General features: G+C 47.3%; 2 protein-coding genes across 4 annotated transcripts; both read left to right on the forward strand.

Annotated features, from left to right (window-relative positions):
* Nucleotides 1–156: 156 nt before the first annotated feature.
* tmem106bb (transmembrane protein 106Bb) lies at nucleotides 157–3,860 on the forward strand. Of its 2 annotated transcripts, none has more exons than XM_057020304.1 (9): nucleotides 157–312; nucleotides 1,380–1,583; nucleotides 1,661–1,724; nucleotides 2,146–2,305; nucleotides 2,378–2,518; nucleotides 2,590–2,639; nucleotides 2,723–2,776; nucleotides 2,852–3,351; nucleotides 3,407–3,860. In XM_057020304.1, exons 1-8 carry the CDS (start codon nucleotides 249–251, stop codon nucleotides 2,979–2,981), a joined length of 867 nt encoding a protein of 288 aa, XP_056876284.1. In that variant the 5' UTR covers nucleotides 157–248; the 3' UTR covers nucleotides 2,982–3,351; nucleotides 3,407–3,860. The 2 variants fall into 2 exon arrangements, with proteins under 2 accessions (XP_056876284.1, XP_056876285.1); XM_057020305.1 differs by lacking the exon at nucleotides 157–312 and adding an exon at nucleotides 345–368.
* Nucleotides 3,861–4,048: 188 nt separating this feature from the next.
* On the forward strand, nucleotides 4,049–13,856 carry scin (scinderin). Of its 2 annotated transcripts, XM_057020303.1 has the most exons (16): nucleotides 4,049–6,084; nucleotides 7,095–7,249; nucleotides 8,308–8,469; nucleotides 8,538–8,687; nucleotides 8,998–9,090; nucleotides 9,417–9,549; nucleotides 9,615–9,703; nucleotides 10,786–11,001; nucleotides 11,895–12,016; nucleotides 12,201–12,291; nucleotides 12,547–12,717; nucleotides 12,790–12,970; nucleotides 13,093–13,214; nucleotides 13,295–13,372; nucleotides 13,448–13,508; nucleotides 13,613–13,856. In XM_057020303.1, exons 1-16 carry the CDS (start codon nucleotides 5,895–5,897, stop codon nucleotides 13,750–13,752), a joined length of 2,154 nt encoding a protein of 717 aa, XP_056876283.1. In that variant the 5' UTR covers nucleotides 4,049–5,894; the 3' UTR covers nucleotides 13,753–13,856. The 2 variants fall into 2 exon arrangements, with proteins under 2 accessions (XP_056876283.1, XP_056876282.1); XM_057020302.1 differs by having other exon boundaries at nucleotides 13,295–13,508.
* The last annotated feature ends 879 nt before the right edge of the window (nucleotides 13,857–14,735 follow it).

Below are 14,735 nucleotides of genomic sequence, written 5' to 3' on the forward strand. Positions count from 1 at the left end.
GGCCCCGCTGACCCACTCGACCGGCGGCTTGTATAAATAATGTATTTTTATGTGTGTTTCTGTGCTCTGTGCCTCTCCCTCTCCTCTCCTCTCCTCTCCTCCTCTCCTCTCCTCTCCTCTCCTCTCCTCTCCTCTCCTCTCCTCTCCTCTCCTCTCCTCTCCCCTCCCCATAAAGACGCTATATAAATAAAGATTGATTTGATGAAGAGTTATTTTTTCCGACGGTCGCGAAGGCATCAGAACCGCGCATGCGTGTTCGCCTGTTAGCATTAGCATTAGCAGCAGCAGCAGCGGCGGCGTCACAACAAACAGGTTACTAAAGCTTTCCGATGCTATTTCTTACAGCTTAACAGTTGCTGCATGACATTGTAAGATTTAATGTTTTAAAACATGTGTGTGTCAAAGCCGCTATACACTAAAATCTGAATCCTCGTTGAAGATTGTTGTACATGAAAAAAATGTTTTTACGGCTCCTTGTTGGCTTCAGACCATTCTGGACTGTTGTGGTTATTGGTTTGTTGTTATTATTATTATCCATCATTCTTTGGTTATTATTTTAGTCATGCTTCTTTATCTTATTCAATTATCCAGGCCTGAGCTAACCTAGTTAGTCCTCCTCACCTTCAACGTCATCTTGCTAGTTGGAGTTAATTACAAACGTGTGTGAGAAGCATTTCTAAAAAACTATACACAGATATATATAAATAGAAAACCAATGTAAATACTGTGGTGTAAGAAGCGGAAGCTCGTAGACGAAGGACTACGTTAGATTAGCGTTTCTATTTCTGACTTGTTGAGGAAATGTTCCCTTTGTCCGTCCTGTGGTGTTTGGGTCTAAAGTACATCAGCTTCTTATCGTTGTGACTGATAACAAAGGTCATCTGAGGCTAAAGATGCAACCCAAGCAACGAGGGTTGCTCAGCAGGTCCTTCGGGCCACAGGCTGCAGTATTTGGGGCCACTTACAGGATCTATTGGTGAGTGAGGGGACCCCAATGGGACCTGATTACTGACCCAACCCGGATGTTGCTCCCTCAGCATCTACCTGTGACCCTAACCCAGTTTTCTGGTACCTGGACATACTGAAGTGAGCAGCACCAACAACCCGCGAGGGCCGTTTTTAAAGCCTGCAACTCACTTGAAGGTTTTATTGAGCGGTTATTGAGGGCCTGCGTTGGCCGAGAGGTGGCGTCCACACTTTTCAAACTACTTGAAAAATCAAACAATACAGTGAAAAAACGGCTCATTCCGATACATGGAAACTGAGGTTTGCTACAACAGTAGCATTCGCTGATCAGTCGCTGATGCATTTGAGCCTCTGCAGATAGCGCACGCTTCCTTCATTTGTTCTGATTGCTCACTGATTGTTTCTGTTGGCAGATGTGATTATGGGGAAGTCTTTTTCCCAGCTCAACTCACACTGCAGCCAGCAGGAGGCGCGAGAGAGCCTGATATCTCCTCTGGAGGACAGCCACAGTGAGGACGGGAAGGGCGGAGATGTCTCCCAGTTTCCCTATGTGGAGTTCACGGGTCGGGACAGTGTGACATGTCCCACATGTCAGGGCACTGGGAGGATCCCCAGAGGTAAACCCGGAGGATTTCTGTGGTCGTGTCATGAAAGTAGAACAGATCTTATGTAATGTGATCAATCGCTGTTTCAGGACAAGAGAATCAACTCGTGGCGTTGATCCCCTACAGCGATCAAAGGCTGCAGCCCCGGAGGACGTAAGGCTTGAAAATCTGTGCCTTGATGGAAAACTGATGTTAGATGTCATTTATAACGGAATAAAAGTGGCAATAACAAAACATTACGGACAGACACGTTGGAACCAAACCTATACAGCTAAAAGCTCTGAAATGACTATTGAAAAGCAACATGGACAAAATCATGAGCTGAGGGGGACTTTGTAGTCTTCTTCCCGTTTAATTTTTGGCATTTACTAAATCAAAGTTCTCACTATTAACTTTGTCCCAAAGAAAAAAATCTTGTCCAACAAGATTTCTTCTGTAGTTGTTGATTTTACTGCTCTCAGTGTCGCCCCCTTCCGGCCAAACACTGCACACCTGCCTGTTAATTCCAGGCCCTGGTTTATTGGATAATTTCGAATAGCAGTAGACATGCTGTCCTGTCGCCCTTTGTCCACAGGAAGCTGTATGTGTCAGCATCTGTCTTGGTCTGCCTGCTGCTCTCTGGGCTCGCCGTCTTCTTCCTCTTCCCTCGCTCTATCGACGTGTCGTACGTTGGCGTGAAGTCTGTTTTTGTCAGCTACAACAAAGACAAACGCAGCGTCTACCTCAACATCACGGTGAGCGTCCGCACGTCTTTTTGGCCGCAGCGGAAGGCGGCGCGGGTGCTAAGAACGCTTGTTGTCCCGCAGAACTCCCTGAACATCACCAACAACAACTACTACGCGGTGGAGGTGGCCAACATCACGGCGCAGGTTCAGTTCGCCAAGACCGTGATCGGTAAATCTCGCCTCAGCAACACCACCACCATCAGTCCTCTGGACATGAAACAGGTAGGTCCCTGCAGGATGTCCAGGTGGGTCTCCTTCTGTCTGCTTATGTCATCTGCTGATCCTGATTTCAGATTGATTACATGGTTCCGACCCTCATGGCGGATGAGCTGAACTACATGTTGTCAGTATACACCTCTCTGGATTTGTAGCTTGTACTCCTTCAGGTGTGGCTGATGGAACTAATCAAAGGTTTTGATTTTCTAGCGATTACTGCACCCTTCAGACCATCAAGGTCCACAACATCGTCGTCATGATGCAGTGAGTGGACCCTGGAGCTTTCAGCTGAAATGTCGGGCTGTTTCTAGTGTCTGAGCTCTTCCACCTCCTCCGCAGAGTCACCGTCACCACGACGTACTTCGGTCATGCTGAGCAGGTGTCCCAGGAGGTGTACCAGTACGTGGACTGTGGCGGGAACACTACCTCCATCAGAGCGCTGAGTGTTGCTCCTCAGACCGCTGAGTAGAGCCCGGCTCCGCTCCAGCACAGTCCGGTTTCAGTGGACTCCTTTGAAAGCTTAGCAGAAAGGTAGCGTGACAAAGCTAAAGTATCCGTGGAAGCGCACACTTTCATTCTTGAACCCTTTTAATACACTTAACTGAACTCACTCTAATGTAAAGAAAGTGTTAACTTTCCTCCACTAATTTTAAATGTTCTCAAACCTCGTTTTATTTTTTCCAGTCATGAAGCTTGTTTTCATTGTCATATTCCAACCAGTATCAGGTTGTCTTTGTACACTTGTTCCTTATTTATTTTTCCACCTAGCAACCGTGATCGGCGGTCACAGTCTGTGCTGCTGAGAGGCTGAAAAGATTTGTGCACTTTACGAATAAATAGTTGGACGTAATTAACATTCGATAAAGCCTTGAAATTGACAGTTTTGTCCAACAGCTTGAGGTAATTTAGTTCTCAGCTTTGTCCTTTTTTCATTTAGGAAGCCTCAAGTTCAAATTTATGCTTGTTTCTGCAACTTTTAGCCCCCAAAATTAAAGGCAAAACGGTCGTTTTAAAAATATCGATGATAAAATCAATTCACAAACAATAAGAGATTAACATAAACAAACAATCTGAAGGTCGGAGCATTTTCTGTTTCTCTCCTGATGTTTTAGTGTTTTTTTCCTTAAACACGGATGAAGACACAACATCACACTACTGAAATCTGTCTATAATTTATGTTTCCGATCTCCATTTCATAACGTGTTATTTTGTTTCTAACGGGACATTTCACTCCTGTGTCAGATTTCTTGAAAACTTATATAAATATCTCATTTAAGGTGGCGTGCAGAGCTTTCCTCTAACATTTAACTAATGTTATTTTGAACTTGAATAAAGTTTTACATCGTGATATTGTGAAATCTCCTCTTCAATGCTGCCATCAAAGATGGAATCCAGTGGCATAGACTCGCTCCCCAGTGCTAACAAGTAACAGACGTGATCACTTATGCGTCCTGTCCTTGGTGCTGGAACTTGTGGGAGGAGGTCAGACCCTGCTGAATGTAGAAGCAGAAGGTTCCTGAGCAGAGTGCTGGTCGGAAGGATGACCATCTACCTGCTTGAGAATGGCTAAACGGGCACTAACTGTCCCAGCCCAACATGTCACCACCAGGTGGCAACCGTTAGGAATGAGAGTTGCTACAGGGTGTGCGGCCTCTCCCTTCTTGTTCATGGCAGCCTTTGAGGTAATCATGGATGGGAAGATCTGTGGAAGAGTGGATCCCCGAGACACTACAGATGACCTGGTCTCGAGGAAGCTGTTGAGAAGGGCTGTTACCCCCAACCAGGGGGACATGAGAGTCAAACTTGACAGGCAGCACTGCTTCCTAGTGGAGAACACGGCAACATCTCCCCACCCTGACATGGAGAGGTGGACCACCAAGACAAAATCTGCCCTCATTGAGCTCACGTATCCAGCAGAGATTGAAGCTGCCTGCACATGCAAGAGGACCAAGGACTCACCCTGGTTGCTGAGTGCTGGGAGGCTGTCTGGAAGACTTCTATCTATCAGAGGAGGCCAGATGCTGAGGGTACATGGGGCTGAGACCAGACATCTAATGAAGGAAGCAGGAGTAATCTGAGGTAACAGAAATAACACTACCAAAAAGACATCATAGGAGGACAGAAAGGGGACGTTGGCTTGTTGAAGGGGAGACACCTGTGCCACCAAGTGATGTTCCAGGATGAAAGGAGTGAAGAAATGGTGGTTCCTGGCTGATGACCCAGATGATTCCATCTTCCTATACTTATGCTGTTCACTTGTTTGTCATTGACAACCAGTAGAACCAGCAGAACAAGGTAAAGCAGCAGCAAACCCAAGTGACATTTTTAGTGTTCCTTCACTTCAACATTCCTCATGTCAGTGATTTAAACACCTGTAGGTCTGCAGGTAACAGCAGCAGTACAATCAAAATCACATTGTGGTTTCAGAGGGCTCTACAAGCTGGACAAATGTGACCCCCCTGACCTTCGACCCTTGAACAGGCCAGGAGAAACTTAGTCCTGAGAGGGAAGTCCAGCTGAAGCTGAAGGCTCTGCTCACTTTACTGCTTTTGGAAACCCTGAGAATCACGAGCAAAGCTGTGTTGTTCAACTCTGGTTGGCTGCTCAGGAGTTAAAAGTTCATTGAAATAAAAGGATGAAGGCCATTAACAGCCTCATATGCAAGGAGGAGGATTTTAAAATCTCTATAATCACTTGTTCAGGCAGACTGAAGTTCCTGCATCAATTTGGGACAAGAAGTTCCAAACTTCAGAGGTGATAAAAGTTGCAGAATGAGGATGTCCAACGACAGATCCTGTTAGAACAAGACACCCAGGTTCCTTCCAGTGGTACTGGGGGCCAAATCAATGCCCTAGCACGGTTACATCAGTAGAGAACATGTTCCTCGGGTGTTTTGCAGCTAGCATGTGATATGTTCAGTTTTAGTTCGAGGTTCGAGGAGGTTTTGGCTCATCCAGACCCTGATGTCTTTGAGGGCGGTCTGGAGCTCTGGATCCATTGATAATGGCACAGAAAAATGTGTTTAGATGAAAAAATGACTAAGTTCTTGACCATTTCAAGCAGGTAAATACCAATAACATGAGAATTTGTTCAAAGCCAAACAAAAATAAAACGTCACACATCAAATAAATAATCCTGTCCAGATTTGTTTCACCGCTGTAAAGACGAAGCCTTTGCTTGTTTTTGTGTGTACATTCAGAAGATTGTGCCATCATTAACCTCCAGAGAGAGCAGCTCTGGGGGGGGGGTGTGTTCAGGCACACCCACAGTGTGTGTTTGAGTCGGAAGAGGAGAGACGAGACCGCACACTCCCAGGAGTAGTTTCTTTCTTCCCCCAGCCATCCCAGCGTTCATCGCTCCTCTTAATACTGCAGCAGCCAACATGGTTCTCCACAAAGAGTTCCTAGCTGCCGGGAGGACGGCAGGCCTGCAGGTCTGGAGGGTGGAGAACCTGGAGCTGGTCCCGGTTCCACAAAGCCTCCATGGGAGTTTTTACAGCGGAGACGCCTACGTGATTCTGAACACGATAAGACAGAGAGAGAGCTTCTTCTACCACCTCCACTACTGGCTGGGTAAGACCACGACTGTGTAGAGGGTCACGACTGCAGCAACCCGGTCACCGTACGAGTTGTAACCGCCTCAAAGTTTAAGGGAGCAGTATGACAGCAAAGTGATCAGAAAGTGGCCCTGATGTGTCCACAGATGTGCAAAAATGATGTTAATTTCACTGACAGCAGTAGTCCAGCCAGAATAGGGTCGTTTCAAAAGCAAAGAGTCGGCCTGGAAATAATGTTTATATTTAGTGTTTTGTTCTGTTGTTCCGCCCGTCCACCAATCTCCCAATCGTTAAGTCAGGAGCGCTCAGGTTGCATTACTACTGATTCGGCCTCATTATGATTCCCAACAAAGCCAGAAACAAAACGAGGATCTGTACAGGAGATGCCTTTGAAAGATGGAGATGGCTGAAATAGCAGATGAAAACCACAGGCAAGATCCAGCTAACCTCACTCTAAATTCTGCTCTACTTAATGAAGCCGCGGGCCATCACACATGCATAAACATATTCAGCAGACAACAAATTGCCATGTATGACTCTGCTTGCCCCGGTAGCTCCTTGTAGTACATGTTCTAGCTCTAACTGGCAGCCATACTGTAGAGGAGGGGATACTGCTCCTTTAAACTAATGAGCAGCCACTAACGCTGATGTTTCAGATGCTCATATTCTCAGGAACAACAGGAATCTGGCCCACAGTGATGTACGTTTAACCCTGCAGCAGGGTTGGAACAACACAACTCGACAAACATGAATAACAGCATGTTAACAAGCTGTGAGGGTGAAGTTCACCAAAAGACTCGTTTATTGTTCTGAAGGATATTTGTGTGAGGGGAAATCTTCACACAACATTTCCTCTGGCAGCATAAGAAGTCGATAACCCCTCAGCATTAATCATTAAGCAGGCAAACATTTTAGTGCTTTAAACAGGAAACAATGAATTATTCACACAAACCACAGAAGAAGAGCAAACGTGGCAGGTAGGAAATGTAAAGAAGTCATTAAAGAGTTTGCATTTGATGTTGAAAGGGAGAGAGTGCAGCCAGGATGAGAGCGCCTCCGCCGCCATCTACACTGTGCAGCTGGACGACCACTTTGGAGGAAAGCCCATCCAATACAGAGAGCTGCAGGGGGCGGAGTCAACCACCTTCACCAGCTACTTCAAGGAAGGGATCACATACAAAGTAGGGATCACGTGATCTGCACTAAAGAACGCGTATTTATATCTACAAAATCCACATCACACGCGTGGACAAACAAACCTCTTTTCCCGTCTCATCTTGTCCTCCTCCACTTTACCCGGGGTGGGGTCATGGGGGGCAGCAGCCTAAGCAGAGCTGCCCAGACCTCCCTCTCCCCAGACACTTATTATTCTCCTGATGCTCAGGAGCAGCGGCTCCACTCCGAGCTCCTCCAGAGTGATTTAGCTGCTCATCCTCTCTCTAAGGGAGGAAACTGACTTCGGCCTCTTGTATCCGCGATCTTGTCTCATGCTCCATCTTTCCCTCGCTCATAAACAAGACCCCGAGATACCTGAACCTCCACCTGAGGCAGGACTTCCCCACCAACCCAGAGAGGGCAAACCACCCTTTTCCAATCAAGAACCATGGCCTTGGATGTAGAAGTGATTATTCTCATCCCTCTAGCCCCTGGTTACGCCTTGAAACGATGTCCATAAAGATTGATGATGAAAGATTGCTTACTTATGGGCCAACATGGCCCGATAGAACTCTTTCTTCGGCTTGACGGAGTCCCTTACTTGTGTGTGCGTGGGTGTGTGTGTGTGATCTTGCCCTTGCTACAGAGTGAGGTCCAGAATAGACATTTCCTAGCAAGGTGAGGACACGCTTGGGAAATGAGGACATTATTTTGGTCTTCACCACTTTAAAGGTGTGTTTGAGGCTTCACACCTGGTTGGAAGGTTCATGGGTTTGGGTTCAGGGGTCAGGGGTCAGGGTTGAATCTAGATTTGATTGTTAGGGTATAGCTCTGGGGAGTGTGTTATTGCTGTGAAAGTTCTCAAAAAGATAGAAGTGTGTACTTGTACTTCAATGTGTGTAGTTGTGTCTGTACCTAAATGTGTATACATGTATCTGAATTTGTGAACTGAAAGTGGGGATGTCTTGTTTCTGACGGTCCTGAAGTCAATGATTGTCTTCCATAAATGTCCTTCTACATTCTCACTGGACAGAAGTGAAGGTCGGTCATGCTGGAGAAGGCTGACGGTCCTCTGTTTTCCCAGACAGGGGGCGTGGCCTCAGGTTTCCACCATGTCGTCACCAACGAGCTTGCAGCACAGCGACTCCTTCACATCAAGGGCCGGCGGGTGGTCAGAGCCACCCAGGTCCCTCTGAGCTGGTCCAGTTTCAACACTGGGGACTGCTTCATCGTGGACCTTGGAGACGTGAGACCAAGGCTTGTCTGTGACTGTCGGCATGCTAGAACCATTTTCAGCTCGTCTCTGATTTGTAGAAAATCTACCAGTGGTGTGGATCCAAGTGCAACAAATTTGAGCGGCTGAAGGCGGCTCAGGTTGCCAGAGGAATCCGGGACAACGAGAGGAACGCTCGTGCTGAGCTGCTGGTGGTTGAGGACGGAGGGGAACCGTCCCAGCTCACTGAGGTAGGCTCACGCCACCAGAAATGACTTTTTCCTGTTTTCAGCATGAGAGTGCTCATCATCTCCACTTGGATGGAGCAGGCTGAGAGGACACGTTTGACACCAAACTTCTGACACTGATCCAATAACTCAGAACACATGACTGAAGAGAACAGCTCTGGCCGGGTTGAAATCGGTTTACAGAAGTTTGGTGGGGAATATCCAGTGTTTTCACTTCCATCGTGTTGACAAAGAAAGTGAAATATCCCAGACAGTTTTGCTGAAGCTCTTGCTGGTTTTACTGGATTTGCATGATGACCTCTAACCCTCACAGGTCCTGGGAGTCAAGCCTGAACTGCCCCAGAGTGATGAAGCCGACGACACAGAGGCAGATCTGCACAACAGGAAAATGGCTAAACTGTATATGGTGCAGTACTGACACTTGTACTCAACTTATACCCAAACATGGCTGGTAGAATAGAAATGTTTGGAAGATTAAAGACTTCATTTAGTTATTGAATTACACCAACCCCTTTCTCACCTCTCTCCAGATAATGTAAATAGATTATTAATGAGTAAACCCACCGTTGATGAACAGATTAGATTTGTTGATGCTGCAGTGAAGAAAAATGACTGATGCTAATTCAAAAGGAAAAGCACTGATAAACAGTAATTTGGTGCACAAAACCTGATCTTTTCATGGGTTTTTCTTTCCGCCTCAGCTGATTTGAGCATTTTTAATGATTTATCCAGGTGTCTGATGCGTCAGGATCCATGAAGGTGACCCTGGTGAGGGAGGAGAACCCGTTCCACCAGACTGACCTGCTCTCAGATGAGTGTTTCATCCTGGATCACGGCAAAAACAAGATGCTTTTTGTCTGGAAAGGTAATGCCTGAGCTCACCCCTGTTTTGACTGGTGGACAACTTTGAACACCTGATCTGTCCCACAGGCCATAATGCCAACTTTGACGAGAGGAAGAAGGCCATGAGAACCGCCGAGGACTTCGTCAAAGACATGAATTACTCACAAAACACACAGGTTAGCTTTCACAACAGAAACCTTCTCCAGGAGAAATAGGTCGGTCTGTCTGTCAGTCTGTCTGACTGTCTGACTGACTGACTGACATGGGAGGTGCAACTTCTGCTAATGGTTAAGAATAAGACAAAGCAGCCAATTAGCAGATTATAGAAAAGGTTCCTGGAACCCACCAGGCCTGGAAATGGCACCAGTCCAGAGAACAGGTTTTAAGGCTGGTCCTCACAGCCTTAAAGGTTTGACATCATACCCAACCACAGAAATATCAATGTGCATGTTGTTGGGCTTCTGAGGAGTGTGTTGAGATCTTTACACACACCCGTCAAAGGTATCAATAGCTGGGACATCCATAGTGACATTCTTAGTGATGTCACTTCATAGTGATTCTTATTTTTGTTTATCTCTATTTAGTCGTTGTCGCGACGTTTGTTGACAACTGTTCTTTCTAGACTCTGACCTTCCCTGAAGACTTTACACCCAAGAGTCGTCTTCAGTTCTGTCTTCCTGTCTGACCCCATGTGACCCACATGCACAGAAAAAGCACTTGGCCTCTGAACACAGTGTTTCCAGACGTAGGCGTAGCAGGAACACAAAGGCAAACGTGGAGCTGACGTGTGTTTTTAGTTTTATTTCTAAGTTCATCTCTGTGTTTCACCTGTACTGTTGTTTCCAAGGTCTACGACCTTGTTCGGCCCCCTGCTGGCCGCTGCTGTCAGGTGACTCCAGAGTCTTCTGCGTGCTCATAATTGTGACAAATTCCAACAGTGCAGTGTGCAATTACACACACACACACACCACACACACACACACACAGGCTTTAGTTCTGTGTTCAATTCATTCTCACCTGGCAGCCTGTGACCCAGACAGGTCACATGACAAGGACAGCAGCCTCTGACGAGCCCAACCACTTCATCATTGTCTTTGTGCCTCAGCAGGAGTTCGAGTAAAAACTCTCAGACAGTCCTGGTTAGGTCCCAAGGTTCCTCCAAGCAGTGCTGCAGGCCAGGCTGATGTCTACAGGCTGACATGTTGGCATTTACTCCTCAAAATGTTCTGGTAGTGAAGGTGCTGCTGTGCTCCTCCAGATCCAGATACTGCCAGAAGGAGGAGAGACTCCAATGTTCAAGCAGTTCTTTCTGAACTGGAGGGACAAAGACCAGAGCGAAGGGTTCGGGAAGGTGTTTGTCACAGAGAAGATTGCCAAGATCCAGAAGGTTAAGTTTGATGCCTCCAGGCTCCATGAGTCGCAGCATATGGCAGCTCAGTACAACATGGTGGACGACGGGAGTGGAGAAACACAGGTGAGGTCAAGTATGAAGCTGTGAGTTCAGCCTGACCCCGTTGGAGCGTCGTGACCAATCACCAGCCAGTTTGGTGGTATTACTGGTTGTATCAGCGGTTCAACGTCGCAAAAGTTGAAACAAGAAACATAAGAAAAATAATCTGGCCCCTCCCCTTCGTCAGCCTGAAGCTCCACCCCTTCCCTCTGATTGGTCAGCTGTAGTTTAAGGAGCTGGAAGGTTCACAGCAGATTTTGCTTGTTTCTCATAGCTTTTTTGGACAGTAGGGGGTCACACTGAGCAGAGTCTTCACTGTCCTGTCAGGAGTCAAGTTTCTGACAGTTTCTGGGGAAAGATCTGATGTAACGGAGCAAGAATCGCTGATGCAACCTTTAAAGTGAAAGCAGATGTGAAGACTAAACTTGATGTGTTGATTCTTGCTCAATGAACAGCAGTGGGTCAAAGCCTGTGGACAACACTGCGGTTGGTTCCCTGCTGCTGGTGTTTCCTCACTCATCCAGATAGATAACCCTGACCCTCACCTTTCACGCTCTCACGCTCTCACGTTACATTCTTACGTTATTGCTAGATGTTAAAATCCAAAAGACTGAAATATTCTCACATCTGTCTGCAGATTTACAAATTTAATGAAGAGCTAACACAAAAATATTACAATGAAGCCAATATTCAGACTTTCTACTGAAGCAACAATCCCAGTCTCCAGCATTTTTGGTATGATGCTAAATCTGGACCTTCTCTGAGGTCCTCTTAGGTTCTGGTAGGGGACCATGAGTGGTGAGACGTTTTCAGGTCTCTGCACACATGTTTGTTCTGATTGAGGCCAACACGTAAACGGTATGAGAGGTCTTCTGAGTAAAAGTCACGCCTCAAACATTGAAGCATTGTGGTTTCAGATCTGGAGGGTGGAGAGCAGCGGCAGGGTCCCCGTTGAGCCGAAGAACTTTGGTCACTTCTATGGTGGAGATTGTTACATCATCCTGTACACCTACAGTAAAGGACAGATCATCTACACCTGGTACTGATCAGCCCTGATCAGCTGATCCTTCTCAGACCCACCATCCTGATCTATAAATCACACCTTTGTGCTTTCATCCACTTCTGGGGGCTTGGGGGGGTGGCCTAAGTCTCCCCTGTTCATCCCTGACCTTTTCTGTCCTCCCCTTCTACTGAAAGGTCCATGTTGTTCCTCTGACTTGCAGGCAGGGATCCAGCTGCTCCACCGATGAGTTAACAGCTTCGGCCTTCCTCACTGTGGATCTGGATCGATCGTTGGGAGGAAGTGCGGTGCAGGTACGCACAGGTTAGCAGCTGGAGTCATAGCCTCCTTCTGAACAGCCCGACAATAGAACATGCTAACAGCGTAGAGAGATAACAGCTCATAATTAATTAGTCTGCCACGGACAGATAGCCTCCACCCTCTGGAGAGCATCCTGTGTAATAACACAAGTGTGTGTGTGCGTGTGTGTGTGTGTGTGTGTGTGTGGTGTGTGTGTGTGTGTGTGTGTGTGTGTGTGTGTGTGTGTGTGTGTGTGTGTGTGTCTTCAGGTGAGAGTGTGTCAAGGTAAAGAACCTCCACATCTACTGAGTCTCTTCAAGTCTAATCCCCTCATCGTATATAAGAGTGGTACGTCCCGTCTGGGGATTCATTCTCCGCCATCCCAAATACGACTCTTTCAGGTCCGGAGGAACCTGGGATCCATCACTAGGATCTATGAGGTCAGTTGATGCCGCCCGCGTGCCGCAACGGCTTTGTCGGCATGTTCGGTCAGAACAGCTGTGTCTTTTCAGGTTGCTGCTGCTGCAGCTAGTCTCAACTCCAATGATGCCTTCTTACTGAAGATGAGGGATGGGCGGGGCTACCTGTGGGTGGGCAAAGGTGCCAGTGAAGAAGAAAGAAAAGGAGCAGAGTACATGAGCGAAGAGCTAAAGTGCAGCAGCAGCAGCGTCATTGCGGAGGGACGAGAACCAGGTTTGATCTAACGGGGTTTTCTGCTGTAAAGTGATAAAAATGCCAATGTTCTCACCACATCCTCACATATAGCTCGTGTCTCTGTGCTGACTGGTTCTTTGTCCCGCTTGTTTCGGGTGCAGCCGAATTCTGGGCAGAGTTAGGAGGAAAGTCAGAGTACCAGAGCTCCCAGGGACTGGAGACACAGACCATGACGCACCCTGTGCGTCTCTTTGGATGTTCCAATAAAACCGGCAGGTTCATGGTGAGTGCCCGTTTATCATCATCAAATTATCTGCATATCTGGCACAGCAGCTAATGAGATGCTCTTCCCCACGCGTGCAGATTGAGGAGGTTCCAGGTGAGTTCACTCAGGATGACCTGGCTGAAGATGACGTGATGCTGCTGGACGTGTGGGATCAGGTGCGGAACCGCGGCAGCAGCTTCCTGTCCACACACTCCCAACTTCTGCTCTCACACACAAACCTTCTGTTTCAGGTGTTTGTTTGGATCGGAACAGATGCCAATGACGTGGAAAAGGCGGAGTCTGTGAGATGTGGTGAGCTTTTATAACTGTGGTCGGTTCCTGACACGTCCCCACGGGGGCAGTAGCGGCCTCCGCGGGTATGTGTGCTGTTGTAAATGCTGTTTCCTTCTCTGCAGCTAACGAGTACATCCACACAGACCCCAGCGGCCGAGACCAACACACACCCGTGGTGCTGGTCAAACAAGGTTATGAACCCCCCACCTTCACTGGATGGTTCCTGGCCTGGGACCCCTTTCATTGGACAGCAAAGGGATAAAAACAACCACTACTCTGATTGATCTACTCAATATCACAGAAGAATGATTGTTGTCTGTCATTTTTCTCCATTGAATGAAGCATTAAACACAATCATGTCAGTTATATCATCCTTCAAATCTGTAACTAACTGGATAAACATCTGCGCACTGGGGACACCTCCAGTTGAGCTTCTGAAGGTAGAAGGAACACCTCAACCTCGAGCTCCTTTACAGGATGTTTTCTGGGTGAAAACTCAAAAGATTCTTTCCGTTTAGTCTTTCTGTTCACACGAGAACGGCTAAAAATGAATCAAAACTATATGAAAATGGCCTCCAGAGGGGAGCATTTCAAAAATGCTACAGCCTCCATCGTCGTGGAAACAGAACTGAGCTCCTGGTTCTGTGTGTGTGTGTGTGTGTGTGTGTGTGCAGCTTGGACTTATCGTGGTGTCTTCTGATTGTGTTCTGCTCAGCGTAGCCTCAAAGACTCACAGAGGTCAAATGTGATGAGGTCAGAATGAGGAGGGCCTATTGATGATGTCATGGCAGACTCCAGCAGTGAGTTGATCTGGGATCTGTTGCTGTTCCCTGAGACTTTGTGGGCTTTTACACTCCAGACAGATCTGCCAACTGACTGTTCGACGTGATGGAACCACCTGGGGGAGGAGCTTGTTAGGGTTGTTGCACTTCAACGGGAGAAGGAAAAGCAGGAAGTGGGTCGTTGGTGCTGTGTGGGTTTCAGGAGCTGTGTGGAATGTTCCGAGCTGCCTGAAGGATGAAGTTCTGGTGCAGCGGTTGGAAAAAAGCAACACAAGATCAGCGCTGCTAAAAGTCCTGACCACTGGGAAACAAAACCCTGGAAAATGTAACTGGGAGTGACACAGTGGGATAAATTCTGGATGGGTGGGAGGGGGAGGAGCCTATTGCGCTAGCTGGGAATATGTCAACGTTGTGACGGTCCAACATTTCCCACTGTTGACATCCCACCGCCTCTTTGTGCTTC

This window comes from Takifugu flavidus, chromosome 21 (genome assembly GCF_003711565.1).
Source record: "Takifugu flavidus isolate HTHZ2018 chromosome 21, ASM371156v2, whole genome shotgun sequence".
Taxonomy (NCBI): domain Eukaryota; kingdom Metazoa; phylum Chordata; class Actinopteri; order Tetraodontiformes; family Tetraodontidae; genus Takifugu; species Takifugu flavidus.

Excerpts from the sequence above, each read along its gene's own strand:
- scin (XM_057020302.1), top strand. The coding sequence starts at position 5,895 with ATGGTTCTCCACAAAGAGTTCCTAGCTGCCGGGAGGACGGCAGGCCTG. Across the intron at positions 8,688-8,997 it reads AACCGTCCCAGCTCACTGAG|GTCCTGGGAGTCAAGCCTGA; the intron begins GTAGGCTCACGC and ends TAACCCTCACAG. Across the intron at positions 9,704-10,785 it reads ATTACTCACAAAACACACAG|ATCCAGATACTGCCAGAAGG; the intron begins GTTAGCTTTCAC and ends GTGCTCCTCCAG.
- tmem106bb (XM_057020304.1), top strand. The coding sequence starts at position 249 with ATGCGTGTTCGCCTGTTAGCATTAGCATTAGCAGCAGCAGCAGCGGCG. Across the intron at positions 2,306-2,377 it reads GCGTCTACCTCAACATCACG|AACTCCCTGAACATCACCAA; the intron begins GTGAGCGTCCGC and ends GTTGTCCCGCAG. Across the intron at positions 2,519-2,589 it reads GTCCTCTGGACATGAAACAG|ATTGATTACATGGTTCCGAC; the intron begins GTAGGTCCCTGC and ends TCCTGATTTCAG.